This window comes from Leptonychotes weddellii, chromosome 9 (genome assembly GCF_054177405.1).
Source record: "Leptonychotes weddellii isolate Sample4059 chromosome 9, ASM5417740v2, whole genome shotgun sequence".
Lineage (NCBI taxonomy): Eukaryota > Metazoa > Chordata > Mammalia > Carnivora > Phocidae > Leptonychotes > Leptonychotes weddellii.
Window position 1 is genome coordinate 77,068,561 of NC_138377.1, and position 27,778 is coordinate 77,096,338.

A 27,778-nucleotide genomic window follows, 5' to 3' on the forward strand; every position below is an offset into this window, starting at 1 on the left:
GTCATGATCTCAGGGGGATCATGTGGGATTGAGCCCCTTGTTGGGCTCCTTGCTCAGTGGGGAGTCTGCTTGAGATTCTCTCTCTCCCTCTCCCTTTGCTCCTCCCCCCCTTCTCTCTCCAAAGTAAATAAATAAAATCTTTTTTAAATTTAATTTTATTATGTTATGTTAGAGAGAAAATGAATAAGGGACTCACAATTCGCTGGTTTTCAGACTTAACCGCAGAAGAGCATAAGTAGCTGCGTGGGCCCTCAAGGCAGGGGACACTCTCCATTCCCAAAAAGGCTTTGGCTGGAGCCAGTTCCCAGAAGCAGGGAGACAGAGGGAGGTACCCCCTCGCAAACAATTAGAACCCTACCCCTGTCCCCAGCAGACCCCTGTGCAGTCTGTGCAGGGTGATGTGTGACATCATGGGCCCAAGGGTCAGTCATGTGGCCTCAAGGACTATGGGGTGGGTCCGCTAGTTCTGAGAAGCCAGCTGCCTGCATGCTTCAGCCATGAGGCTGCATCCTTCGTCTTTTTAATTAATCACCTTCTGTATCCAATGACCAGCAGAGTGACTGCCAACAGCGGGCCAGGCTTTGGTGCCTCCTGTGAGTCCCGAGATGCCTGCATCTTTTGGTCTTAGCCGTGTTTTGTGGGCTTCATCACCCTGAGTTTTGTTTTTGAATCATCGATGACCCTTCCAGTGCCAGAGGAATTCAGCCGGTCCTCACTGTGGCTTTGGCCGTGGCGTGTGTGGCTTCCTCCCTCTGACCCGCCTCGCTTTCTTCTTTTGCTTCCTTTCCCTGTATGCAATTTCTGTGGGAGACTTTGTGTTTTCTGGGTCCTTGAAAGTTAGGTCAGATAAGAACATCACCTCACCTGGCTAGTTTTTTAAACTGGTTTTTACCATAAGAATCTTTAACAGAATATTTTTATCCTTTCTACTACCGATTTCATATTTTAATCTTGCTTGAGAGAAATATGGGTTTAAGTTTCCTCCCCAGCCTTATTAACCCTTTGATATCATAGCGTTGTCTAGAAAACCCTGTGAACCTCACTGTTCACTTGCCTGGTAGTTCTCAGGATATCGAAGCTGATACACCATTTAATTAGACCTCATGCCATTAGACGTGACCTCAGTCTTTCAGATCACTTCTGTGTTCGTGTCCCCACTGTTACTATGAATTATTTCTACAACCCATGACCTCTGTTGGTGAATTCTTTCAAGGTTTCCATTTCTTGAAATATGCTCCCAAAGTAGCAAAATCAACTGGGGTCCTTATCTTATGTTGCTAGTTTCTTTTCCTTCATGTTGTGGGGCTTTTCTTTCAGGCTCTTCTCTTTCCCCAGGCTTCAGACATGAGGCTCAAAAAAATTTATTCTAGCTTTCTTAAAACATCTCTTACCAGCCCCCCCCACTCACCAAGTAGTGCACCCACATTTATATGATCCTATTTGATCTCATCTCAGAATTTACAGACTTGGCAAATAGTTGTACAAGGAAATATGGAGGATTGGGTTGCACTTTGTGCTTTACAAACATTATCTCATCTTGCCCTCACATTAAGGGTCAGTGCAGTGATGGAATTTGAATGGAGATGACTGGCTCGTGGGGGTTTGAGCTCAAATGACAGATCCCTCAACCACAGTGATGCTGCATTTTCTTTGTGATATTCTTGATCACAGTGTGGCCCTTGGACCTTGATGTTCTCTCTGTTCAGCTCCTAGGTACGTGGTGGGGGCAGCGTGGTTTGCGTTATAATCAACTTGTTGTTTAATTTGGCTCTATTTAGCCTTTCTGGGCTAGTATTCTTGGCATTGCTAATTATTTGCTCTCCTGTAAAATGGAGATTTAACTCAGCTGAGAAACAAAATGTCCCTACCTTACCTCAATCCCCCTTTTCGTAGAACCCTACAGAGTTAATAATTTGGAGTATGTACTTGAAGATATACCCCAAAGGCTATACATACACTATGTCCATTTATCTATATCATACATACACAGATTTAATTGTACAAAAATGGGATCATGTCCCCATTACATATATTTACATGATAATCCATGTAGACCATATTCATTCTTTTTAATGCTAAAATTATTCCATTGAATGGAGGTACCATATTTCATCTTTTTTTTTTTTTTAGGAACAAAGATATAATGAAAGATTTTTTTCACAAGAGTGGGTTAAATACACACAAGTGGTAAATTATAGAGCAATTTTAAATAACCCGATCAAAAACCAAAGAATGTCGAAGATGTACAAGTGTGTGGCTGCACTTGAGGCCGCTGTGGCCCCTGGAGTGAGATCACAGCCCCTCAGCCCGGGACCCACAGACACAGTGCTTTCAAATGACGTGCAAGTGAAATCATCAAACAGGCGCTTGATGGAAGACGTCGGCAGCCAGGGGGCCAGCTCCAGCCCACCGGCCCTGCCCTTCCTGGGCAGCCTTCACTTCCCGTAATGCCCAGTCCGTGTGTGATCTTCCAGGGCAGAGCCCATAGCAGACATGGATCAGTTGACCGTGTAGGCAAAAGCCGCAAACCCGACTATAACAAACAAGTTCGCCAGGGCGCCGCCCAGGAGTCCGTGGTGCCGGTTGGCCTGCTGGAGCCCCGCGAGGTGTGGCCCAGCCCCTGGCGCGTGCCCATTGAGGAGCTGAAGCCCGTTCTGACCATGGTGTGTTTCCCCATCTGGAACCACATCTGGTAAGGGGAGAGCCTGGGGTCGGCTACTGAGTTCATCTTGGGCTCTCTGTTTTTGTTTAATTTCCTCCACGACTTCATTATCCTGTAGGTGGGTGTGTAGGTTTCTTCCAATATGTTGCCCTTATAAATACAATGAATTTTATTGTACATATATCTTTCCACATAAATACATAAAATATTTCTGTAGGATTGTTAGAAGTAGGATTTCTATGCTGAAGAATTTTTTTTTTTTTTTTGAGAGTGAAAGAGAGCACAGGCCAGGGGAGGGGCGGGCGGGGGGGGGGAAGGGGAAGAGAGACAGAATCCTTAAGCAGACTCCCTGCAGAGCGTGGAGCCCAATATAGAGGGCTCCATCTCACAACCCTGAGTTCATGACCTGAGCCGAAATCAAAAGTCAACTGCTTAATGGACTGAGCCACCCAGGTGCCCATGTGCTGACGGATATTAATGCAATTTTCAAGGATCACCCATCTGCTCTGTTGGGGAGGCAAAAATATTTTCCTCTTTTCTTTCTTTAAGAATAAATGCTATCTAATCAATTGGATATTTGCAATTCTTTAGCATTTCTCCCACTGTTTCTTCCTTCTTTAGGTTCCTTTTAACCACCTTTTCCCTTGTGAGGGTGAAACACTGATTTAAAAAAAAAAAAAAAAAATTCCAAGCATTTATTCTATGCCAGAGACCATTCATAGAAATGGCTAAGATGGACATGGAGCTGACATTTAATTGAGGGTGGTGACTGAAAGGAAAGAGATGATAAACACGACCCTTGCAGGTTGAGACATTATATAAAGTAAAATATACAGGATGATGTATTAGAGGATGTTACAGTTTTCTATTGCTGCACAAAAAACCAACACACATCAAATGGGTTAATACAGAAACACTGATTAAAAAAAAATTTTTTTTGACACAGCTGTAATACAAATTTTGATTTGACAACAACCATCACTGTAACATGTCAACTTTTAACTTTTCTCTGTTGCCAATCCTTGCTTATACATAATTATAATTTTAAGATATCTCTATTTTTTATGACTATGAAAGTGATATATACTTATTATTAAAAAAATCACAGAAATGTGTAATTAGAAAATGAAAGTCACTCTCAATTCTACTCCACCCCCAAAGATAAACACTATTAACAATTTATAAATATTTTCTTAGTTACCTCAAAACATAGATATGATTTATATTTACCTAGTAATAAATATTAGCCATTTTTATATGTTTACAAAATCTTTGTAATTACAGTTTCTCCCAAAAGACTTTTGTTTGGACTGGAATCTATTTTTTTAAAAAGATTTTTTTTTAAGATTTTATTTATTTATTTGACAGAGAGAGAGAGCGAGAGAGGGAACTCAAGCAAGGGGATATACTATATATACTATAAATGTAAATCTTTGTCCAGATTTTTTATCATTTTCCTGGGATAAGTTCCTACAAGAGGAATTTGGGAGGAGAGGGCTTAAATATTTTAAGACTCTGAAGATTTTTCCTATCCTAAATCTCTAAGTATAAGATTACTCATCTAATGATTTTCATTGTAAGTGGTTACATAATACTGTTTGATTCTGTAGTTTACTTAGCTATTCTCTTACTGCTGGATTTCCAGATGTTATGGCTGTCTCACAGGCTGCTGAGAAAATTAAATGAGAGAGCATAGTAGGGAACCCAGCCCTGGGCCTGAGAGGGCAACTCCATTACTTTGGAAAGAGCAGGGATTCTGAGATTTCATGGGACCTGGGTTCAAATCCTGATTTTGCCTGTTACCAGCTGGATATTTGTGGGCAATTTGCTCCCTGAGGTTCAGGGGCCTCCTCTGTACAATAGGGGCAACAATATTTCCCCCAAAGGGTTAGTATGAGGATTAAATGAGGAAATTTATGTAAATGCGATATAGAATCTTAAATGTCAGTTCCCTTCCCCTAGCCAATTGAACCTTGAATGAGAAGCCTAAGAAGCCTTTTTCCTAATATGGGGGCTTCCATTCGTTTGAGATGACAAGTGTAGAAGGGAATAGTGAAATTTTAGGTCTGGAAGGGGTCTTAGCTTAATCCCTTTATTTTCTTGGTGAGGAAATTGAGGCCCAGAGAACTCAGGTGACTTCTCTAAGGTCACACAGTGATTTTAGTAGGATGGCTGGAGATAGAATCCAGGTTTCTATTTCAGCATCCAATGTGTTTTGGGCAGTCTCTCCTAGAATCTCACGGCCAGCCTCTCACTCTCGGAAAAGTCACATTATGATTCATCTGAGGTCACTCTCCAGGGAGATTTCCTGTGAAATTGGCTGGAGAGATTCTCACACCCTTTATAGAATTCTTGGAGCCTGGGTCAGGAGGTGATCAGCTCACTTTGTCACATTCCATTTCAGGCAAGGCCAGGATGGAGCGACTTCCAGATGATTTGGGGGCTAGGTATCTCTAGAGGGTAGGGCAAGCCTCCTCTCTTTTCTGGGGAGATGAAAAATTGGTGGAGTGGTCACACAGGTCAGGTCTGGACTGGAAACAAGGCGCTTGACATCACTCAAGACCCAAACACTCCAGGGTTCCCTGGGTGGCTCAATTGGTTAAGCATCTACTTTCAGCTCAGGTCATGATCCCAGGGTCCTGGGATTGAGCCCCGCATCGGGCTCCTTGCTCAGCGGGAGCCTGCTTCTCCCCCTCCCTCTGCCTGCCACTCCCCCTGCTTGTAATCTCTCTCACTCTCTCTCTGACTCATAAATAAATAAAATCTTTTTTTTTTTAAGATTTTTTTTTTTTTAAAGATTTTATTTATTTATTCATGAGAGACAGAGAGAGAGAGAGAGAGAGAGGCAGAGGGAGAAGCAGGCTCCCAAGGAGCAGGGAGCCCGATGCGGGACTCGATCCCAGGACCCTGAGATCATGACCTGAGCCGAAGGCAGACGCTTAACCATCTGAGCCACCCAGGCGCCCAATAAATAAAATCTTAAAAAAAAAAAGACCCAAACACTCCAAACTCCTCAGAATATAGAGCTCTGCCTTCTGGATCCTCAACTTCTCTTAATGAAAGTAATAATAAGACCAATATTACTAGATGCCAGGCACAGTAAAGGGCTCTCCACACATTATCTTTGGCTGAACACTTGTAACCTACAAAATGAGGCACTGAGAGTTTCCTTTGTTTGCTCAAGGTCACCCAGCTGGGTCTTTTTTTTTTTTTTTTAATACTCAACAACATATTTTATTATATTTCTCAGTGGTGGTTCCTTTCTTCCCCTTTTATAAAACCCAGCTAAGGCTTTAAGAAAGGCTTAGTTTAATATAACTTACTATATAATTAGTTTTTCATTCATTTAATTTTAAAAAAAGTCCAAAAATATGAGTTACAATGCATATTACTTTTGACAATAAATGACATATTTAACACAACCTATTCTGTATAATAAAAAATACTGTACTTATTTTACCATCAAAAGCTATCTTGAGAAACTTTCTATACACATTAAGTAAAAATACTAAACTAATATGTCAGTACTTCCAATGTAAAAATAATTGGGTTACCTAGCACTAATTTTTGTTTAACTACTAATCTTACAAATTGAAAATTGCTTTTCAAACCCATGTTCTAAAAACTGCATTTTGGAAATGCTTTTTTTTTATGATGGTGGCAACATATAATGATGAAAAGAATATTTAAGTTATCAAACAGTATAAAAATACATATGACTACATAAATATGAAAATAGCCCCATTTCTTGACTTTAAGTGTAGACCTATACCTTTCTTAAATTATATCAAAAATCTTAGAAAACATCTAGTTAACTAGAATATACAGAAAGACTGTAAACAGACTAGCTGGAACAAGGCTTTATCAAAACCTATAATGATAAGGCAATTTATTCAAAACACCTATTAACTAGAATAGAGTAGTCACAGTGGGAATGACTTGTTTCTATTATTTAACAGCAGATATTGTAGTCTTTTATTCCTAAATTCAATTATATCAAAAGAATAAAGTGTTAAAATTTCACTTAAAGTAATCCAGTTTCATCAGTTTTTAGAGAAATATAATACTTCAAAACAATGAAAATAAATCAGTGTGTCTTAACAAACTAAATTCATAAATGAAGTTTTAGTCTTCTTAACAGGTGTTGGCCAAAACTGAAATTGTAGAATAATCCTCACATACTCTGAGTTCAATTTAGATATCATCAATGTCTTCGTCATCATCTCCAATATCATCAAACTGGATTTCATCATCATCTCCAGGACCAAATGTATCTGTTTCATTGATTTTAGCATGTTCTGGAAGCTCGCCATATGCCTTCAGACTTCTAGCTTCATCAGCATTGTACTTTAAAATTACATCAGCTTTGTTATCCTGGTAGTCTCAAAGACCAACCAATATAATGTCGGAGGTATTTATCCAAACCTTTTTTCTCAATTTTCCTCTGATATGACATAATCTCTTTACACCATCAAAACACATAGCTTCTAATCGTCCATTTCCCAACATTTTAATTACCTGAGCATACTCTTGTCCATCCTCTTTAAACACCAATTCTCTTTTTTCAGATTCATTTTCATTCTTACCCCTACGCCTGTTTTTACCTCTTTTACCTTTATTCTTTGGCATGGTGGTGACTGCTACCTCCCGGCGCTTTCGACTTCTTTCCCGTGGAGGTCACCCAGGTGGGTGCAGTCCAGTTTGACTCAAGAGCCCCTTACTCTTGGGACATCTGGGTGGCTCAGTGGGTTAAGTGTCTGCCGTGGACTCAGGTCACAGTCCCAGGGTCTTGGGATCAAGTCCCACATGGAGCTCCTTGCTCAGCGGGGTGTCTGCTTCTCCCTCTGCCTGCCGCTCCCCCTGCTTGTGCTTGTGTGCGCTCTCTCTCTCTGACAAATAAATAAATAAAATCTTAAAAAAAAAAAAAAAGATTCTCCCTCTGCCCCAGCCCCATGCTCACATATGCGCATGCGCAAAGCTTTCTCTTAAATAAAGAAACCTTTTTTTAAAAAAAAAAAAAAAAGAGCCCTTACTCTCAACTACTTTGCTAGATTGGCTCCACTTACTCAAAAATTCTTAGCAAGTGAGTGGGAAGGTTTCCACATCTTATCAACTTTCTCTCTTCTCAAGTGGGGTAGGTTTCCACATCTTGTCAACTTTCTTCTCAAGTAGGGTAGAAAGTCAGTCTGGAAAGTTGGAAAAAGAGGCAAAGAGCTAGCCTTCATTCCTTTCCTATAGAGCTCAGCCTCAGCACCTCCCCGTCCTCATCTACTCCCTGCCTGACCCCAAAGCTCTTCCATCCAATTTCATCCTCATCCTCATCTTCTCCATCCTCATTCCCATTGCCATCCAATCCCACCTGATTCCTTCTTCATCCCTGTTCCATTTTCATCCTTATCTTTATCCCTTCGAGGCAGAATTTGCGTTGGGCTTTGTCCCAAGGCCTGAGATCAACATCTGTGACCTGAGGTAGAGGTTTGTTCCCTTTTACACTGTTAGGATGAACGTTTCCATGAATTTCCTCTAAGTCCACTTCCCCAGTCCTCTTTCCCTGAGGTATTTTTGTGGCTTCCCTTGTTTACATAATTTTCCAGAATCTGTCCTCTCCCCTACACCCACTTGTGTAGTCGATGACCTCATTTTCTCAACCCAAAGGCACATCATGTGTTGGCTGCCTGTTCCTGGCTTACCCCAGGGGCCCTTACTCTTATCTCAGCAACAAATGGCTTACTAGAAATCTGGGCAAGGTTAGACTGAGCAGCCAGATCACAAGAATATATACCTAGTGTTGACATCTAGAACCTGGCTGGAGTAGGGAGTCAGAACTGAGGCCAGGCCACCTGAGGCTCTTCAAGATCATGATGGCACGTACCTCTGTTGGACTGGACATGCACTTGACATTGTGTGGTGTCTGGTCAAGCATGATCATGGAGTCTTCAGGAGATCCTCAGGCTCTAGCATGGCAGGGAGGGTAGGGCTGAGTAGAATGTTATGGATAATCATGGCAGCCATATCAACAACATTCTCTAGTCTGGCAAGGAGAGGTGAGTTAAGATGGGGCAGATAAATACTTTGAGTAGTCTTTAGAAAGGAATAAGGAAGGCACTGATGGGCCAGATTTGGGAATAAGCTAAGGTCGAGACTTAAGGGACTAGAGTTTAGGATTAATCACTGGTTGTGTACCAGTCAGGAGCAGGAGGGCTGGAAGCTCATAGGCTTGATGGTGTTAATAAATAGGTAGATTAATAATCATCACATATTGCAATTATATAATACATTCTTATAGTATAGTGCAAGCCTTGATAATTTTTTCTTTCTTCTTTCCTTCCTTCCTTCTTTTCTTTCTTTCTTATTCTTTATTTTCCTTCCTTCTTTTCTTCCTTCCTTCCTTTTCTATTTTTTTTTTTTAAATGCAAGTGACTAACTTAACTTTGGATTTTGACTGAGGCATTGGCTCAGTCAGTTGAGCATCTGACTCTTGGTTTTGGCTCAGGTCATGATCTCAGGGTCCTGGGATAGAGCCCTGCCTTGGGCTCTATGCTCAGTGCAGAGTCTGCTCCTCCCTCTCCCTCTGCTCCTCCCCCTGCTCTCTTTCTCTCTCATAAGTGAATAAAATCTTTAAAAAAATGGTCAAAGTACCAAAGAAGACATACAAAAGATCAACAGGTACGTGAAAAGATGCTCACTATCACTAGTCATTAGGGAAATGCAAACTAAAACCTCATGCCTGTTAGAATAGCCATCATCAAAAACATAAGAGATAACAAATGCTGGTGTGGCTAAGAAGAAAAGGGACCCTTGTGTACTGTTCTGTTAGGAGGATGGTAATTTGGTGCAGCCACTGTGAAAAACAGTATGGAAGATCCTCTAAAAAGAAAACATAGAGCTACTATATGATCCAGCAATTCCACCTCTAGACATATGGTGGATATGTCTAAAGGAAACAGAAACGCTAACTTGAAAAGGTATTTGTACTGCCATATGCATAGAAGCATTATTCACATTAGCCAAGACACAGAAATAACTCAAGTGTCCATCAGTGGATAAATGGATAGAGAAGTTGTGGTATGTAAGTATATATATGGAATACTATTCAGTCATAAAAATTGAGGAAATTCTACCTTTGTGGTGACATGGATGGAGCTTGAAGGCATTATGCTGAGTGAAATAAGTCACACAGAGAAAGATAAATACTGTATGACCTCACCCATATATGGAACAACAACAACAAAAGCCTCCAAACTCATAGAAAAAGAGATCAGATTTGTGTTTACCAGAGGTGGGGGTGGGGAGGGGGAAGTGGAGAAAGGGGATCAAAAGGTACACACTTCCAAGTATAAGATAAATAAGTACTAGGGATGTAATGCACAACATTACATTAGCTAACACTGCTGTGTGATATATAGGAAAGATGTTAAGAGAGTAAATCCTAAGAGTTCTCATCACAAGGAGAAAAAAAATGATTTTTTCTTTTCTTTTTTTCTTCTTATGGTAGTTACATGAGATGATGAATGTTAGCTGAAGCTATTGTGGTGATCATTTCACAATATATGTAAATCAAACCATTATGCTGTACTTCTTAAACTTACACAGTAATAGAGTGATACAGGTTAATTAATTCTCAATAAATACAGAAAAAAAGAGGCAGTCATTTAAGAGATGGCTATCTTGAATAAACACGTTGCCAGCCACACGACTAGATAAAGAGCCAGGCTGCGATCCCTCCCACCTCACCAGTCAAAGCTCCATTGTTTTAGAAATCTATGTTGAAGTTTGTTTGATAACTGACTATTTGAGCTACTTGTTTTTTCTCCTCCTGTACTTTCAATTCCCACTCTTATGGGGTTTTTTAATTTTTTTTAGAGGTGGTGAGGGGCAGAAAGAGAATCTTAAGCAGGCTCCATGCTGGGGCTCAATCTCACAACCCTGAGATCATAACCTGAACCAAAATCAGGAATTGGATGCTTAACTGACTGAGCCACCCAGGCACCCCTCTTATGGGTTTTTTTAAAAAAGATTTTATTTTTAAGTACTCTCCACCTAACATGGGGCTCAAACTCACAACCCTGAGATCAAGAGTCACATGCTCCCCCTACCAACCCAGCTAGCCAGATGCCCCTCCACTCTTGTTTTAAATTCACCAATAAAGAGTGAGCTTGCAAAACCCTAAGCACCCCCCTCTACCCCAGTAGAAGCAGAATCCCAGGCCCGAGCTATGACCTCACTGTGTGGCCCCAGGTGTGTCATGTAATTTCCAATGCTTACAAGTAATAAACCTCATCTCTTTCAAAGTCTCCTAATGGTTATTCCTGAGGGCGTCTTGCAATCATAAGGAGAACCCCAAGGGCTGGTCCAGCTACAACACTGATTATTGGTAGGCTGAGACTGGCACACAACACATACATTTTCTCATCTGAATCATTTTCTGGGCCAGTATTGCTGCCTGACTTCCTAATACCCACATAGACATTTTAATATATGAGGAAACAGACTCAGAGAAGTTAAGGGTTTTTCCTTTGTAGCTACTTAGGGGTAAAGTTGGCACCAGAATCCTGGTCTCTGATCCAGCGTTCTTTCACTTCTGTCAGAGAGATTCCTTCAATATAGAGGGTTGGGAGCCAAAGGCATTTGGCCTGTAGGAAGAGGTTGGGTGGGACCAATGAGGAGAGGAGCCTGGGGCAGGCATATGGAGATGGGCAGAAACTCTCCCTGCCACAGGTTGGCTGGAGAACTCTGTGACCCAGCAATTCCACTCCTAGATATATACCCAAGAGGAATGAATGCATTATGTCCACCAAAGGCAGGTGCGAGAATGTTCATTGACGTTTTATTGAGAATTATCAAAAACTAGAAACAACCCAAATGTCCATCAATAGAAGAATGGATAAACATTTTGGCACATCTCTATAGTGGAATACAACTCAGCAATGAAAATGAATATACTACTGATAAACACAACAATATGGATGAATCACAAGGACATTGTGCTGAGTGAAAGAAGCCAGTTTCCAAAGGATGCATTCAGTATGACCAAAACTAATCTGGAGTGACAGAAATCACATCAGTGGTTGCTTCTACTGGTTGAGGGAGACTGACTGGAAGGGGTACAAGGAAGTTTCTGAGGGTGATGGAAATGTTCTATATCTTGACTTGGGTAGTGTTAACACATGTACACATAACTTTAAGATTTGTACACTTCGCTGTATACAAATTATACTTAAATTTATATTTAAAAAAACCTAAAGCTCAGCTTTTCAGGAAAGGGTCAGTTACAGAAGGAAAAGGAAGTGTCTCAAAGAGCCGAGTATGGAGGTGACATCCCAGGCTGCCTCCTGTGTGGGGTGACCAACTTTGTCTGAGTTGCCTGGGATTGAGGCGTTTCCGAGGACAGGAGACTTTCAGTGGTTGTATGGAGAGAGTCCTGGGCAAACCAGGACAGCTGGTCACCCCGCTTCTGTGGGAATAGGGAACTGAGAGAGAGTTTTGGGCATCTGGAAGACAGGCTGGATTCCGTTGGTCTCAGAGCCCAGGGGCTGCTCCACAGGCTCAGAAAGGGGCCACAAAATGTTCACAGCAGTAGGCATTGCTGGTTGACCACTGGAACATCAGCACTAAGGAGCCATGCTTGTTCTCTGAGCTCCCTTTAGAAGCAAGAAGGGGTCGGGAGCAGAGCTGGAGGGACAAGGCCTCAGAGACTGAATAGAGTGTGACTGTCCAGGTTCAAAGCATCACGGCTTCTGAGGTAGGCTCTGAGGTGAGTCCCACTTAGCTGTCTCTTCACATCAGAGATCCCCACCCTCATCCCTCAAGTGCCTTGGCCAATACCAAAGCAACACATCGATTTTGTGCAAGGAAAACAGAGACATGGGGACCTATCAGAGGCAACCGCTGTTGGACCTCTTCACCTCTACTGATGTTACAAGGCAGGGGCTGTCCCCACCCTGCTTTTGTTTGCCATAACCTGCTGTAACTTGAGCCAGAGGGGCCTTCTCTACCTTCTCAGAGCATAGGACAGATGGGGCCATGAGGGAGGGGCGCTTCCAGCTTTCTAGCTGAGGCCTGAGGTGGATTCTGACAGAGAAACTGTTGGCAGGGCTGCCCACAGAGGGGAAACAGGAACCAGGAAGTTCTCGGAGGTTCTCAGAAGTTCTTGTAGTGATGCACAAAGTGGGCCTGGTCCTGCCTGTTGATGAGCTGACAGGCCTTCTCTACATTCTTGGTCATTCCTGGAGGGCCACAGCTGAACACCCCAATCTTCGGTACCTGTCAAGTGTGTTGAGGGGAACGGTTGCAGAAAGGAGAGCCCTAAAGGCTTAAGATGCTCACCCCTGGGAAGAAGCTGCTTCTCAAGCCTGCTGGAATGACCAAGGCATTGACCCCAGCCCTAAGGAGGAGGTTTGAGCTGGGGGCAGCAGGGGGTTGGGCTTGAAGCCTTCCTCCACGCTTGACCCTATCCTGGGGCTGGCATGGGGTGGTCTTCCCCTCAGATTACATCTGCAGGGTGCTTGAGGGCAGGATATCCTGGAAGGGGAAGGTCAGGGTCCCAGGACAGGTGGGGTGGGACTGACCTGTGGGTGGACCTCCTGCAGGGACCTGAAGAAGGGCTCAAAGGGGGGGCGGCCAAAGTGGGTGATGGAACGCAGGCCCGTGAACAGACTCCGGTTCAGCACCTTCTGGAAGTGCCGCTCACAGATGTACTGGGAGAGGAAGTAGAGGAGGAAGGTCACAACCAAGCAGAGCCAGGGTCAGTTCTTAGTCTAGATGGTGACCCACCTAGCCGCCCTGGCTGGCTGGCCCTGACCTACCAGCATGGTGGTCCTGAGGTCAAACTTCTCGGCCAGCTGGGTGATGTAGATGTGCACGGACACCAGGTCCTGGCGGTCATTCTCCTCCACCTCCCGGATGATGTCAGCCAGCCACTCAAACTGCCGCTGGGTTCGCGTCACCCAGATGAAGTAGATCTGGGGACACATGGCGGGAGCTCAGGACCTGGCTCAGCTCAAGTTTCCTCCACTCCAGATGCCTTCACCTGAGAGGCCAGAAAGCCTCTGACCACCCACAGACACCAAACCTCAGCAGCCCCACAAGCTTTTAACCAACAGACCCCATCAGAGGCCCTTCTTTCTATACCTCCTACCCTCCCTCAAATGTTGGGCACGTGGACAACTGCGTACGAACGACCCCAGCAGAGTCAGTGTCTAGGAGCTTAGGGCTTTTCCTCATATTACTCTGCTGTGACATGGGGACACAATCAGGCAGTCTGTTCCCATTCCTTCAAAGAATGAGAGAGAGACACTCACCTTTTTACAGAGCATTTGGCTGCCCAAGGATGACTTGAAGACTAGGTCTTTGAGGATGGAGGCAAAGGGGGTGACCCCAATGCCCCCTCCCACCAGCACTGACACCTCAAACTTATGCCACTCCTGGTGGCCCTCTCCGAATGGTCCATCAAGGTACAGCTGCCAACCAAAGGGAGAGAAGAGATGAGCCTGGTCTGGCCTCAGCTCTGAGGTTAGAAATGGGCGTGGGGCAGGGAGAAGAAGGATATAAGACATCCCAGCCTCTTCTGAGGCACCCCAGCCTGGACTTGCGCTGGCTGGAGCTTCTAGTCTCAGGGTTGGGGAGGGTGGGAACCCTTTGCCAATGCTGAAGCCCCAAAATTGATTCCCAGTGGTGGACACCTTTGGGTATCTGGCACAGCCATCTCCCGTTGGAGGTGAGTAGATCTCCCTGAGCTGAGTGGTCCAGGGCCCTGCCGCCCGGATGTGCAGGCTGAGAGTGTCCTCATGGGGTGCAGAAGTCAGTGTGAACGGGTGGTACTCAGTGGTCCCCAGAGCCAAGCAGGCGATCCGCACCCACTGTCCCGACTTGTACTCAAAGCCTTGGGGCCGCTGGAACTGCAGGTGGGTGACTCCTGGAGGTCACGGGCAGGCAAGGGCAGGGATGAGAAGCCTTGCTCCTAGTACCTGAGGACTGGCAGATACCCTGTCTTCTCCACACACCTGAGGCACCCTCCAACTCCCACCCTGACCATAGCTGAGCTTCAGGCCTGTTCTCTCTTTGTTAAAAAAGTTCATTAAAAGGAAAACAAAAAGTTGATTTGTGAGTGCAAAGTGTGTACTAACACCATGCTGAGGCTTTGTCCTTGAGTAATCTTAACTGACATAAAGTTGAAATGGGGTTAATTTTCTTACTGAGTCCTGAAGATTAAATGGTCCCACAACAGCTAAAATCATCTGCCAGCCTCCACAGTGATGTGAACCCCCACTCTGGTCAACAGGGACTCTCAAAAACAGACTCTCGAAATGTGGGCCAATTGCCCATCTCTGAAGGGGGGTTATTCTAGGAGAAGGGAGGGGTATATATGGTTCTCCAAGCTGCACCCAGGCCACACACAAGTGGGGGGGGTCTGTGTTGTCCTTAAACCTCTCTGTATGAGGCCTGGGTGGCTCAGTCGTTGAGCTTCTGCCTTCAGCTCAGGTCATGATCCCAGGGTCCTGGGATTGAGCCCCCCATCCGGCCCCCTGCTCAACAGGAAGCCTGTTTCTCTCTCTCCCACTCCCCCTGCTTGTGTTCCTGCTCTCGCTATCTCTCTCTCCGTCAAATAAATGAATCACATCTTTAAAAAAAAAAACAAACAAAACAAAATAAACAAAACACCTCTCTGTATGCACTTCCAACTGCCTCTTCTCATGGTCATTTCTCATTGTTTGCAAGTCGTCCTGGGGGCAAACACAGCTGGGGCTCCATCAGGAAAGTTGCACGGGTTCCCCAAGGGGCTATCAGAAGCCTCAATGGTGGTCTGGAGGCCTGGGGAGCTGTCTCCACACATCCCATGAGTTGGCTTCCAATGTTCCCTCCCTGGGGTCAGGCTGGGCCTGGTTACCTGAAGGCAGCAGCTCCGCCTTCACCACACTGATCTCCACCTTCTTCCGGCTCAGGCTCACCAGCTTGTCTCCCCCATAGATTAGTGCCGGGACCAGGAAGTAGATGTGGAAACGGGGCAGCTGGATCAGGCCGAAGCTGCCGTGGATGATGAGCTGGAGACACAGCCAGTTAGTACAGCTCAGGCCCAGCCAGGCCCCCTTCATACACTCCTGTTGTCCAGACACTTCCTGCCTGGGCCCTCAGCCTGGGCTGGGTAGATGAAGCTGGTATAGACTTTAGAGACTGGGGTCTCCCACCTCAGGGTCTCACTCTGAGATCTTAGGTCCAATCCAGCCTGCTCCCTACCCTGCTCATCCCTGCCCCATGGCCTAGCCTTGCCCAGAAGAAGCCTCACCAGCACGTAGAGCAGGATGTAGAGGTGGTGGGTCAGCCAGAAGCCCCGGAAGCTGCGGCGCCGGAAGTGGTGGGAGGCGAAGACATACATGATGGCCAGGACCAGGAGTAGGAGCACCCCTGTCATACCTGGGAGCAGGGGGACAGGCTCAGAGAATACTCTCAGGACCTCTACGTGGGCTGACAATACAACAGAGCATTCCCCCACTCTGCCCTCCTTCTCCGACCTCCCTGGCCCCCAGAACAGCTTGCTTGCAGGGGCTGCAGCTGGGGCTTGTCCTGGAGACTAGAAAGAAACCATGACCACTACAAACAAGGATGTACTCATGGGAAGATGAAGACAAGCAGAGATCCTCAGATAGAACCCCCAGACCTCACATACAGCCCCACTCCCTACCTGGGACTGTCTGGAAGAACCACCAGTAGAACTTTTGGGGAAGCTGGGACCTGTAAGACAAAGATATATGGAGCTTCTGGCTGGGGTAGGTTTGGCTCCCCCATTGTCACAATGTGATGCTGCTCCCGCCGGCCCTGACTGCTGAGTTTATTGGGGCTCCACTCAGATGGCCACGGGTCCGTTCCAGGAACATGGCACCCAGCCTCCCATAGATCTACCCTCAGCTCTATCGGTCGTTCTTCCTCCTGTGTTATCTTGAACTCTCCTACTGTAGCTGACATTTGCTTCGTAAGCTCCGTGGGGGCAAAGGTGTGGCTCTGCTCTGCTCATTGCTCTAATCCCTATGCTCAAACAATGCCAGGCACAGAGTAGATACTCAGTATTTGCTGAATGGTTGTGTGAATTTGGCCTGCTTGTTCTCTGGCACCTGGATGGGCACGTAAGATGTGCTCCATAGATGTTTGCCCAGTGAATGGACGATAGGCTAAGATGCCATACTCTATGCCAGGTACACGTGGGAAAGGGTCTCCAATTCATCTCCTGAACATCTTTCCTGGCTAATCATGGCCAGCTTCCTTCCAGGGCAAGGAAGTCACCTTTCAGCTTCCCCAGCGGGCTTCTCACTCTCATTCAAAGGAAGAGTAGTGTGTCTAGGGCCATCTATTTCTTTTCCATTATGCCCTTCAGCCTGCCCCAAGTGTCCCAAGGGGGAGCCCTCCCCAGAACTGACCCATCATTCACAAAGACGTCGGGGAAGATGCAGGCCAGCAGGCTGAGGGGACTGACTGAGAAGATGAAGACATTGACCACGTGGCCAGCACTGTGCAAAACTGAGAGAGACCCTGTTAGAGATGCCACCCAGGGCCGATGGTACCTCCCACCCTGAGGGACAGAGGAGGCCCAGGGAGGAGAGAGGGGAGTATAAGTAGCTCCGGTCTCCTCACTGTTTCCCCCACAGCTAGACCCAGGGGGCTGCGACAGTGGGGGCGAGGGTGCCCAGGAGCCACGCACTGGCCAGGACAACAGCAGCCATGGCAATCCAGCGATGGAAGTCCACGGCGGCGTCGAAGGGCACGTAGCGGTTGAGGAAGGTCTCTCGCAGGAAGGTGATGAGGTTGCGGCACATGGTGAGCAGGATGTAGGAGAACATGAAAGAGATGCTGGCGGCCGTGCCCCGGGACAGGATGATACCCACAAAGGTGGTCTCTGCGATGCCCGAGGGTGGCGAGGCAAAGGCATAATCTGGGGAGGGGGCGAGGGGTGGATCAGCATGGCCCAGAGGCTGGAGGCCCGGGCCTGAGTCGGCACACCCGGGGGCCAGTGGGGAGAGCCACCAGAAGGCTCTCCACATCTCCCTTCCCACTGCCCGCAACCCGGAGCTCTTACAGTAGGCCCGCTCTGCAAACAGGCCCGCACAGATGGCAGAGAAGACGGCAACGCACACGATGTGCCGCCGGTAGTTCTCCACGAAGCGCTTGTACTGCCGAAGCTTCTGGGCCAGGAGGCCCCGCTGCATCTTCTCCTTCAGCGCCTCCGTGTACAGCTGGGGATTGGGCCCCACCGCCCTGCAGCCATGGGAAGCAGGTGGCCGTGAGACCAGGGCACCCCAGCCTCCCCTGAATGCCACCCCATGAAGGAGACCTGGTAACCTGGCAGGGTCAAGAGGGGCCAGAAGAGATGAAGGAAACAGCATCCAGGGAGTAGACTCCTCTCCCCACCCCAACTTTTACCTCTCATCTTTATTTGCTCCATCTACCCCCACTCTTCTGTCTCCCCACTACTCCACTTCATCTTCCTCTGTCCGTCTGTCCTTCCCTCTTGCTGCTCCCTGCACAGGCCTTGCTGCTGTGCCCAAAGAAGGCAGGAGCCAGGAGACCCCTTCCTGCCATCTCAGTATTGCCTCTGAGTGCCAAGCCCCTGCCTGATGATGAGGGTGCAGAGGTTGGAAGATGTTGAAAAATCCTTTGACTCTGTGGCCCACCAGTCAGGGAATGAGACACATGACCTGGTGTGTCCAGGGGGCTGGGCAGGGCCAGAGACTCTGAGACTTCTCCCCATGTTTCCTTGGGCCCAAGGTTCTGGAAAATACTCACTTTTTGCCAAACCTCTTCTTCAGCCCAGGGCCTCCCAGCTCTGGGGCTTCTGAGGCAGGGAGCTCCAGTTTCTGGGAGCAGGAGCTGAGAAATGGAAAATGGGGCTTATTCTCCCCTTGTCTTTGCAGCCAGGAGAAGAACCCCCAGACCAGAACTTCAGGAGATGGGGATGGATCCTGGGACCCATCCCTGCCCAGAGAACCTGTCCATAAAACTGGTCAGAGAGAAGCCAGGCAGGAGAAGCAGGGCAAAATGAATGAATATGATCCGGTCATCTGTTTTAGAGAAGGATTCTGTCCTGGAGTGGCAGGGAGAGAGCCAGGCTCCTGAGCCACATGGGGTGTGGGAAGCACTGGAATTTGGGCCAGGATCAATCATGGACTAAGAGCTACTTTCAGAGGGCAAATACCTGGTCCCAGGGACTGACTCAGCCAGCCCTACTTCCTTCATTTCTCTTCAGGGGACCTGCTGATACCCCATTCCTACTCACCGTTCCCCCGGAGTCCGAGTGATGAATGAGACTCGACAGCCGATGTTTGGTTTAAAGATGCCTCCAACACCTGAAGTGAAGAACAAGAGTCTGGAAGCCTGGGAGACTGCTCCCACCCACTTCTCTAGGAAGGCTGCCACGGCACTTGCTAGTGACTTTGTCACGTTCTCATCTCTTGTTCCTGCCTTGTTCCCCTCACTGCCCACACTGAGCACCCATTGTACACAGGGCAGCCACCGCTAGACGAGGTGGTGACTTGGCACAATTAGGAAGGGGAACCGCTGCAGGCAGATGCAACCCTGCATCCTTTGTATAAAGAAAATAATGCCTCTTCCTCTGACTAGATACGCCCCAGGCCAATGTGCATGAGCTTAGTGAGTAGCATGTAGGCTGGATTTCAGCCCACCGGGACCTCTCAGGAGGCATCTTTGTGCAGTGCACAAATTGCACAGCTGTGTGTGACACCCTAAGTCCCTGCTCTATACTAGGCACAAAAGACTTGGGGAGAAATAAAACCTGGGTCTTATCCACCAGTAACTCTCATTTTGAAGGAACACCCCTCCCTGACTCCTACCACTTCTTACATACACACCTCCACCTTTGACGCAGAGCTGCATGAATCGGAGCTCACTGTCATGGTCCCGCAGCATGAAGTGGAAGTCCTCCCACGTCAGCTCCTCCTTATCCTGGAAGCCGGACTCCCGGAACATGGACTCCACCACCTCCTTCAGCTGGGCCTTGGACAGGCAGTTGTTGGAGATCTCGATGAAGGACCTGGGGGAGGAGGAGAGACAGAACCACCTGTCATCCGGCAAGGTCAGGTTCAGGCAGGCACAGGGTGGGGCGGGCCCCAGATTATCTAATGTGATTACCAGTGACCCGGGAAATGGCACTGAGAAGGTGTTCATCGAGCCTGCAGCTGATGTGAGGCTGGGTGGGGTGGCCAAAAGTTTGAAACTTAAAGTGACTTTGACCAATTAGAGAAAGCAGCCCTCAAACAAGGGGGCATTGAGAGGTGAGGTGAACGTCCATTCAGTGTAGGGACACTTCCAGATGGGCCATGGACTTCTCGCGTGGCAGGCTCTCTGCCCCCTCTCTCGTGTTGACACATCCCACGCCACCATTGGCCTCTCCCTTTCACAGTCCAATGGGGGCACAGATAGCCCGGGTGTGGGGGGAGGAGATGTAGCTACAAGGCTGCTGCTTCCTTGTGCCAACACCCTAGGGTGCACGCAGGCGTGTCTCCACACCCCATCTGATAGAACCCAGAGTGGCAGATGCAGCGGCCATACTTTTTTCTTAGCTTGTGCTTTGGGATACAAACCAACCAACCATGCACGTTTGTGTGAGTCCAACAGAAAAAGACCTTGGTGTGCATGGCACAGCAAACACATTAAAAAAAGGCATCGTCCAAGTGAGACTGAGCAAGAGTCACAACTGGGTAAAGGAGGAGATGGTGGTTGCTCAGCCCTGGGGGTCAAGGACCCTCTCCTGGATTCCCTAGAGCCTCACCCAGGCCTGGGCCCGCAATGGCACACCCAGTGAGGGATGGACAGCAGCCGGCTTCACCCTTGCCTTTTAAAGATTGATTGATTGATTGATTGATTTGAGAGAGAGAGATTAGGGGGAAGAATGGAGGGAGAGAATCTCAAGCAGGCTCCACACTGAGCATGGACCCAACGCAGGGTTTGATCCCCCAACCCTGAGATCATGACCTGAGCTGAAATCAAGAGTCGGACACTTAACCGACTGAGCCACCCAGGCAGCTTCACCCCAGCCTTTCAGACGCCCATGCCCAGTTGTGGGATCTGGGCTGCAAGAGGGATGCGGCAGTTAGGGGGAATGCTGAAAGCAATGGAAAGGCTTGAGGTAGGAAAGGTAAAAGACTCCGCACCATTTTATGCATTCTATTTATTCATTTGCTCATTTATTCCACCTGATTCAGGTAAGTTTGTTTTGAATACCTGCTGTGTGCCAATCACAGTGCAGAAGAGGTAGATGCAGCGGGAAACAAAGGAGAAATACGACCCCTGGCCTTATGGAGCTGAAGAGGACTCTATTACCGAAACAGTGTCTTCAGGAATAAGAAGTCTATGCACTAAAAACTGGACTTTTTTTTTTTAAGATTTTATTTATTTATCTATTTATTTATTTATTTGCGAGAGAGAGAGAAAGAGAGAGAAACAGCACGAGAGGGGAGAGGGTCAGAGGGAGAAGCAGGCTCCCCGCTGAGCCGGGAGCCCGATGTGGGCTCGATCCCAGGACCCTGGGACCACGACCTGAGCCGAAGGCAGACACTTAACCAACTGAGCCACCCAGGCGTCCTCAAAACTGCTCTTTATCAGCACACCATAATCAGAAATAGCTTACGCAGCAGGAAGAAAGAAGGTTTGGAATATAGAGGAACTTCCCATGTTTCTCCTCCCACATGTCATGGTGATTAATACAGGAAGAGTGACCAAGGTCATCTGTCCTCCATCCATTATTTCACAGTGCAAAGCACAGTGTTATGTATGGTAACAAGAGTTTACAAAGGTCCAAAGGCATCCAAAACGGGCTAGTAGACTTCTGTTATTAGTCATATTGGTTTGGTTGTTGTTGTTTGTTTGTTTGTTTTTAACTAGGGAGGGAGAATTTTCTGGCTGGTATAGACAGTGCAGATAATAGACCCTCCTGGAGGCAGGGGCCTGGCCAGATAAACTTAAGAAGCTGGAGGCTCTGAGAATCTAGGAAGCAGTAGCTAAGCCACCTTTCAATACAGATGGTCACATAGCCTCCTCGCCCACCCTCTGATTTGACTTTCCCTGTGTCAAACAGCAGGGAGTCTCAGAACTGGAAGGGCCCATACCATACCGCATCATGGTGAAGAACTCATCCTTGGAGAGGAAGCCATTTGCATCAAGGTCATACATGGTGAACATCAGGTGGGACTTGTCCTCTGGGGAGCCTGGGAAGAGAAAGAAGGATGCAGGTCACCTCTGTGCTGAAAGATTGCTGGTTCCTGGAATGGCCCACCCTCCCCCTACCTTTCATGAAGACCACCAGGATGTCCAGAAACTCCCGGAAGGACAGGTAGCCATTGCCATCTTTGTCAGCCAGGGAGAACATGGACTCCACAAACATGTCCTGGGGCTTGAGGCCCAGGGACTCGGCAAACTCAGCTCTGCTCAGCTCGCAAGTCAGGGCCTCCCGTACCTTCTGTGATGAGTCCAGGGGCAGGGTCCCTGCGTCCGCCTTGTCGATGTCCAGCACCTGCACTCGGGCAGCAGCAGAGGGAGCGAGAGAGAATGAGGTGAGGCCTGGGCTGGATACAATTCAGTGACCCTTTCCATCTCCCCAAAGTCCAATTCAGAAAGGGTGAGCCCTGGTGGCCATTCCCGGTCCTTAGATATACTTCTGACTTGGGCCTCTGCTTTCCTGTTGAGGTGGTGACTCAAATCTCTAGCAGCCAGTCCATTTTCTCCCTGGACCCAAGATCCAGGAGCTTTATAGAGTAGGAATGGTGCTAGGTCTCAAGGGGGGAGGGTGGGAATGAGAAAGGGCAAAGATGGGGTTGCAAAATGAAAGAGCCTATACTGGGGACAGAAGATGAAGTAGACAGGAGTGGAAAGGCAGAAAGAGGCTAGGGATATGTTCTTTTGTCAATTTAGACAGGGCTACCACGTGCCTGATTTGGTCTCTGCCCATTATGCAAAGATTTTAAAAGTCCTATACATGTAACTACCATTTGTTAAATGCCTACAATGTACCAAGCACCTGGGCTAAACACTATACATAGAACAGTGTTTTTCAAACCTGAAAGTGTATCAGAATCCCCTGGAGGGCTTGTGGGCCCCAACAGCAGAGTTTCGGATTTACTAAGTTGGGTGGGGAGTGCTGAGGCTTTATATTTCTAACAAATCCCCAGGTGAGGTCCGGTGAGGTGGCTACTGCTGGTCCAGGGGCCAAGCTTTGAGAACCACTGATATGGACTATCTCACTGAATCGTCACAGCAACTCAAGGTGGTGGATCCTATTTTAATGACTGTTGAATAGATGAGGAAATGGAGATACAGAGCAGAGACGATGTGACTTGCCCAAGGTCAGGCAGGGAGGGAGTGGCAAAGCTATGATTCAATCAAGACTGTCTGTCTCCAGCCCACAGACCAGAAGCTTAGTTCACCCTGTGTAGGATCCTGTCCAGCCCAAGTTCCCTCCAGCCCCTGGGCCAGGTCCTGTCTCCAAGACACAGCCATGGCACCTGGGCAAACAGGTGTCTGAAGAAGATCTCCAGGATGCGGCCCCGCTGCTGCTTGGTCACAGCCCTCCTGAACAGCTCGTTCTCGCTCATCTCAGCCACGTCAAGGCCCAGAGCCCATTGCACACAGAAGTCCTGCAGATGCTGCACGAAGGTGCCCCGCTCCTCGTCGGAGTTAAACAGTAGTACCTGGGTGGGAGGAAACCTGTGCTGGTGCTCGGAGCTTCAGCTCTGGCGCAGCCTCCCCTCAAAAGGACCTTGAGTTTAGGGAAGGGGAGAAAAGCTGCCCCCCCAATCCATCCAGGCTGGAACCAGGTGAGTGGCCCAAGGGGGGGTCAGAGGGAGGGTCACGTGGAGTGTAGGGTCTGCTGAAAGGGTGCCTCTCCCCAGCATTGCCTTCACAGGGGAGCTCTGCAGCTGAGGAGAGGGTGAGTTGACAGGACTGGCTCAGAGAGGGGAGATGGAGGAGCCTTCCAGGTAGGGGAGGCAGGACGGCCATACCAGGTCATACTCCTTGGGGATCTTGAGCAGCAGGGTCCGGCGTCCACAGTTGCTGGACAGGATGAGGTTGACCTGCTGCAGGGGCTGCAGCTGGACCGTGCGGAGCACAGAGAGCCGCCTGTCCAGGACCTGCAGACGCCTGTCTGGGAGCAGCTGGATGGTGATGGGGTAGCTCTTCTCCCTGGGGCCCGGCCACTCCATCGCTGGGGAAAGGACGGTTGGGCAGAGCAGTTCAGCAGAGGTACCCAGGCCCCTGACCTCAAGCCAATTCCACTCTACAGGTCTGAGCAGGCCACCCCAAAGCCTCGCTTTCTCCCCATATCTGTACCCTGGTTTTTCTCCCAGGGCTCCCTATCCGGCCCCCGAGCTCCCTCCCTCCTTCCCTCCCCCCTCCCATCTCACCTGGCACACCATCTTCGGCTGCTTCTTTCTTCACACTCTCTTTGCCTTTCTTCTGTAGCCTCTTGCGCTCTCGGCTCCGGAAATGGGCCACCACCCCAGAGATAAGCAGACTCACTGAAAAGGATCAGAAGGAGCCAGTGGGGAGGGAAGCCCCTCACCTGCAGCTTCACTGAGGGTTCTGCTGTTGCCCCTCCCTTCACAAGGTCCCCTGAGCCGGGCTTTGACGGTAGCAAGCTCGTCCCACAGACCAGCAGGTTATGAAGGGCAGGGACAGTTGGCAGGCAGGGGGACAGGCAGGGAAAAAGAGGTAGGTGAGGGTGTGAAGAGCTCACCAAGCGGAAGACAGCAGAGAGCCACTATGGTAATGCCAAACCCAGGACCGCTGCCCTTGAAGTAGTCCAACATGGTCAGGCGCTCACAGCTGGGCAAGCCTTGGGTTGTGAGCTGCTGAGGCTGAGGGCACGGGGCACCTAAGGGAAAGGACACAGAAGGCCTCAAAGTCTGAGCACCTCACTTATGGCCAGGCACTCCTCCTCTCTCTCCGGTAAAGGACTAGGTACCATTCTCCTTCCAGGCCCACCTCTCTGGAGCTTGTTCCCCTCAGTAAGTTCCCTTCCATAGCCTGTTCTCAGCACCCACCCCAGCTGGCGCACAGAGTGCAGCCTGCAAACTAGTCCAGTCCCTACTAGGGGAGGCAGCCTATTGCAGGCTTCCCAGCACCACCGCGAAGGGGCTGCCTGGCACCTGCTTCCCTGGACAGGACCAAGTGATCCGCTGCCCCCCTCCTTGCTCCTTTCTCTGGTTGCCATTCACTGTGTTCTCCCAGGCCACCCACCTTCATCCCAGATAAAGACATCGGGCTGCAGGGCACTGGGGTCCACGTTGGTAACAGCCACCAGCACATTCCAAAAAGTGGTGTTTCTGATTTCTGCGATTTCATTTTTGGAGAACAGCCTAAGTTGGAGAAAGCCAGGAATTGCTGGGATGGGAAGGGGCCGCCAGCCTCCAGCATTCTCGGACCCAGGGACCCAGATGAGGGAAGAAACTCAGAGGGGCTGAGGAGTGTGGGAGGTCAGCTGGGAATCAAGGGCCCATGGGGCTGCTGATAGCACCTGCAGAGGGCCTGGGGCAAAGGCCAAGGTGAAGTCTGAGGAAGGGACCCAGGCAGGCCTTACCCATTCCTGGTGTTCTCAAACCAGTAGCGGTCGCCATCACGCAGCCTCACAAACTGGTCAAGGACGATGGTGCTGAAGAGGGGCCCGGGGTCCCCATGGCTCTCCAGGAGCCCCCCGGGGAGCAGCTCCAGCAGGGACAGGTTCTGGTTGTACAGGGCAGCTGTGGCCTCCAGCACCTGGGGCACCACAGGAGGTGAGGAGTTTGTGTGTGCACGTGTGTGTGCACACGCGCATGTGTGTGTGAGGGATGGCAGCCACTGTGGCTCCATCCTTCAAACACAGGACTCCGTCAGCTGCCTGGCTTGCTCCTCAGGCCTGAGGGAGTCTCCTCTTCCTAGGCAGTCCCCCTCAGGAGTGGCAAGTCCAATGGGAGGACCAATGTGTCCCTCCCATGCTAAGACCACTGTGAGGTGCCTGAGGACCATATCCTGTGACCACCACTACCCAGACTATCTGGCCCCAATGATTAGCAGCTTCAGGGTCACCCAATTCATGAGGGGGGAGCCTGCAGGAATAGGACAATGGCACCCAACACAGGTCAGCCTGCAGGAATGGTACAATGTAGTGGTGAGGAACATACTCTGGAGTTGGTTGGCTGAACTTAAATCCTGTCTCTAGGACTGACTTACCAACTATGTCATTGGTAAGATAAGGATGATGAGAGTATCTACCCTATAACATTCTTGACGTAGATTAAATGAGTTACACATGTACAGGGCTTAAAACAAGAAAGTTTTAGCCCCTATTGCCATCATTACTATTTCTCACCTGGGGGTCCACATGGGGGTTGATGTCACTCCATTTCTGTGGGGTGTCCAACCCCAAAGCCATCAGGGCTTGCATATAGCTGGGTAGCCCCATATCTCGGCCACGCTGGATACTGCTGGCCACGTAGTCTGTGCGGGAGAACTTGCCAGGGCCGGGCCAGTAGTCTGAGAAGGAGAGAGAACCAGGCTACAGGCCGAATCCTCCTGACCCTGCTTTGCCCAGCAGCCTTACATTAGGCTATGGGCACTACCAGTCCCCAGCTCTCCCAACATGTGACCTGTGCCCATATCAACTTTGCCTCCGGGGGGGTGGAGGGGAATGTTACCATGTGTGATTGGGGGCAGTTTTTCTGGCAAGAATCTTCCCCTGGGACTCAAGACTATTCTAGTCACCAAGTACTGTATTCCCTGTTCTTTACCTCCTTAACCTCAAGACAGGACTGGATGAAAATCTTTAGAGACCTAAGCACCAAGGAGATCATGCTGTCACCCCTCCCCCCACATACTCAGACACAGGTAATTTAGAATAAAAACCACACTAAACCCAAATTAAGCAAAAAAAAGAAGTTAAAAGCTTTTTTCTTCTAATGGCTATTTGCAGTGTGTGGGTCTGTGCCTCCGCATTGTAGGTACCCTAGGGTCTGCCTGTTGATTCACCCAGAAGGGTGCCCAGGCTCCCTGGCCCCTGGGCCTTTATCCCCTCTGGCTCCCGAGCTCACCTCTCAGATCTTCAACCACTATCCTGTCCTCCAGCTCTGCAATCTGGGAGGCCATTCCCAGCAGCAGCTGGTCCACTGCCTGGGCACTGTTCAGGCTGGCGTTCTGGAAAAAAACAATACATTCAGGGTGGGCTCTTGGGCCTCTTCCCAAAGCCTGGTCCCTGTCACCCTAAAGCACTGCAGTCCCTCAGGACAATGGGTCCTTGGCCCATCCTAGACTCTTTTGAGCTGTTGTCTCCACCTAATTTTCTGATCATTCTCCCCTTCATCTCCTACTATCTGGAGCAGCAACACCCCAGAACTGGAATGGTTGCTTTTCCCAGCCTGTGTGTCAAGACTGACAATGACCCACCTTCCCCTGACCCAGACCCCAGGCTGACCTCCCGACGCCAGTAGCTGTTGCAGACTCTGAGAGCTGGGAAGCTGCCAAAACTCTTGTACGGGACCGTCTGGAACTGACAGCTGGCATTTCTGAAATGGGGAATCAAGGATGGGATGAGAACTCAGGGAAAAAGCTGAGATGAGGTTGAGTGGGGTGAGGGACTCAGAGGAGTTTGGCCAAGACTGAGGACTGAGCTTCTTTGAACACAGCAGGGATGTGGCAATATGTGTGGATTGAAGGTATGGGTTGCTCTTTGTCCACCTAGAGTGGGAAGGGAAGGAGGGACAAGAGTACCCAGCTGCTGGACAAATCCTGCTCTCAGCAACTGAAGTTCAGCCATTAGGAGGGGTTGTTAAGTTTGAAACTCCTACCGCAGGGTCCTATATAGGGTTCCAAATCTGCTTCTCTTCCCCATTAAACCGTGGAAATGTATAAAAGGCTCCAGGCCCCCAAGGTCCTTGACCCTTCACCTCTGTCAGTGTGCTAAGCCTCTCCCACTGCCAGCCCCTCCCTCACCTCATGTAGACCCCAGGAGGCACCATGGTGGAAAAGAACTGCTCAGAGGCCACCAGGAACTCTGGGGAGATGCTGGGGTCCAGGAAAGGGCTGTATCCTGGGGGAAGGGGAGAAGAGAGAGGATAGTAACATTTAGCCCTTAAACCACCCACCCTC

At 48.7% G+C, this 27,778-nt stretch overlaps 1 protein-coding gene and 1 pseudogene across 1 annotated transcript in view; both read right to left on the reverse strand.

Moving 5' to 3' along the window:
• Window positions 1-5,876: 5,876 nt before the first annotated feature.
• Window positions 5,877-7,358, reverse strand: LOC102745131 (eukaryotic translation initiation factor 1A, X-chromosomal-like; annotated as a pseudogene).
• Window positions 7,359-11,462: 4,104 nt separating this feature from the next.
• The window catches only part of DUOX2 (dual oxidase 2), a 20,231-nt gene continuing 3,915 nt past the window's right edge, over window positions 11,463-27,778 (reverse strand). Inside the window, exons 9-34 of the mRNA XM_081831037.1 lie at window positions 27,623-27,740; window positions 27,105-27,195; window positions 26,725-26,827; window positions 26,007-26,170; window positions 25,239-25,414; window positions 24,899-25,017; window positions 24,396-24,533; window positions 24,064-24,177; window positions 23,662-23,864; window positions 23,164-23,349; window positions 21,950-22,175; window positions 21,777-21,870; window positions 19,516-19,697; window positions 18,924-18,993; window positions 18,434-18,517; window positions 17,727-17,905; window positions 17,352-17,582; window positions 17,071-17,170; window positions 16,341-16,390; window positions 15,945-16,072; window positions 15,549-15,702; window positions 14,344-14,576; window positions 13,963-14,121; window positions 13,468-13,623; window positions 13,231-13,359; window positions 11,463-12,925 (exon numbers count right to left, since the gene is read on the reverse strand). Of these exons, the coding sequence (XP_081687163.1) occupies window positions 12,803-12,925; window positions 13,231-13,359; window positions 13,468-13,623; window positions 13,963-14,121; window positions 14,344-14,576; window positions 15,549-15,702; window positions 15,945-16,072; window positions 16,341-16,390; window positions 17,071-17,170; window positions 17,352-17,582; window positions 17,727-17,905; window positions 18,434-18,517; window positions 18,924-18,993; window positions 19,516-19,697; window positions 21,777-21,870; window positions 21,950-22,175; window positions 23,164-23,349; window positions 23,662-23,864; window positions 24,064-24,177; window positions 24,396-24,533; window positions 24,899-25,017; window positions 25,239-25,414; window positions 26,007-26,170; window positions 26,725-26,827; window positions 27,105-27,195; window positions 27,623-27,740 (3,710 nt within the window). The 3' untranslated portion in view covers window positions 11,463-12,802. The remainder of the gene's footprint in view (window positions 12,926-13,230; window positions 13,360-13,467; window positions 13,624-13,962; window positions 14,122-14,343; window positions 14,577-15,548; window positions 15,703-15,944; window positions 16,073-16,340; window positions 16,391-17,070; window positions 17,171-17,351; window positions 17,583-17,726; window positions 17,906-18,433; window positions 18,518-18,923; window positions 18,994-19,515; window positions 19,698-21,776; window positions 21,871-21,949; window positions 22,176-23,163; window positions 23,350-23,661; window positions 23,865-24,063; window positions 24,178-24,395; window positions 24,534-24,898; window positions 25,018-25,238; window positions 25,415-26,006; window positions 26,171-26,724; window positions 26,828-27,104; window positions 27,196-27,622; window positions 27,741-27,778) is intronic.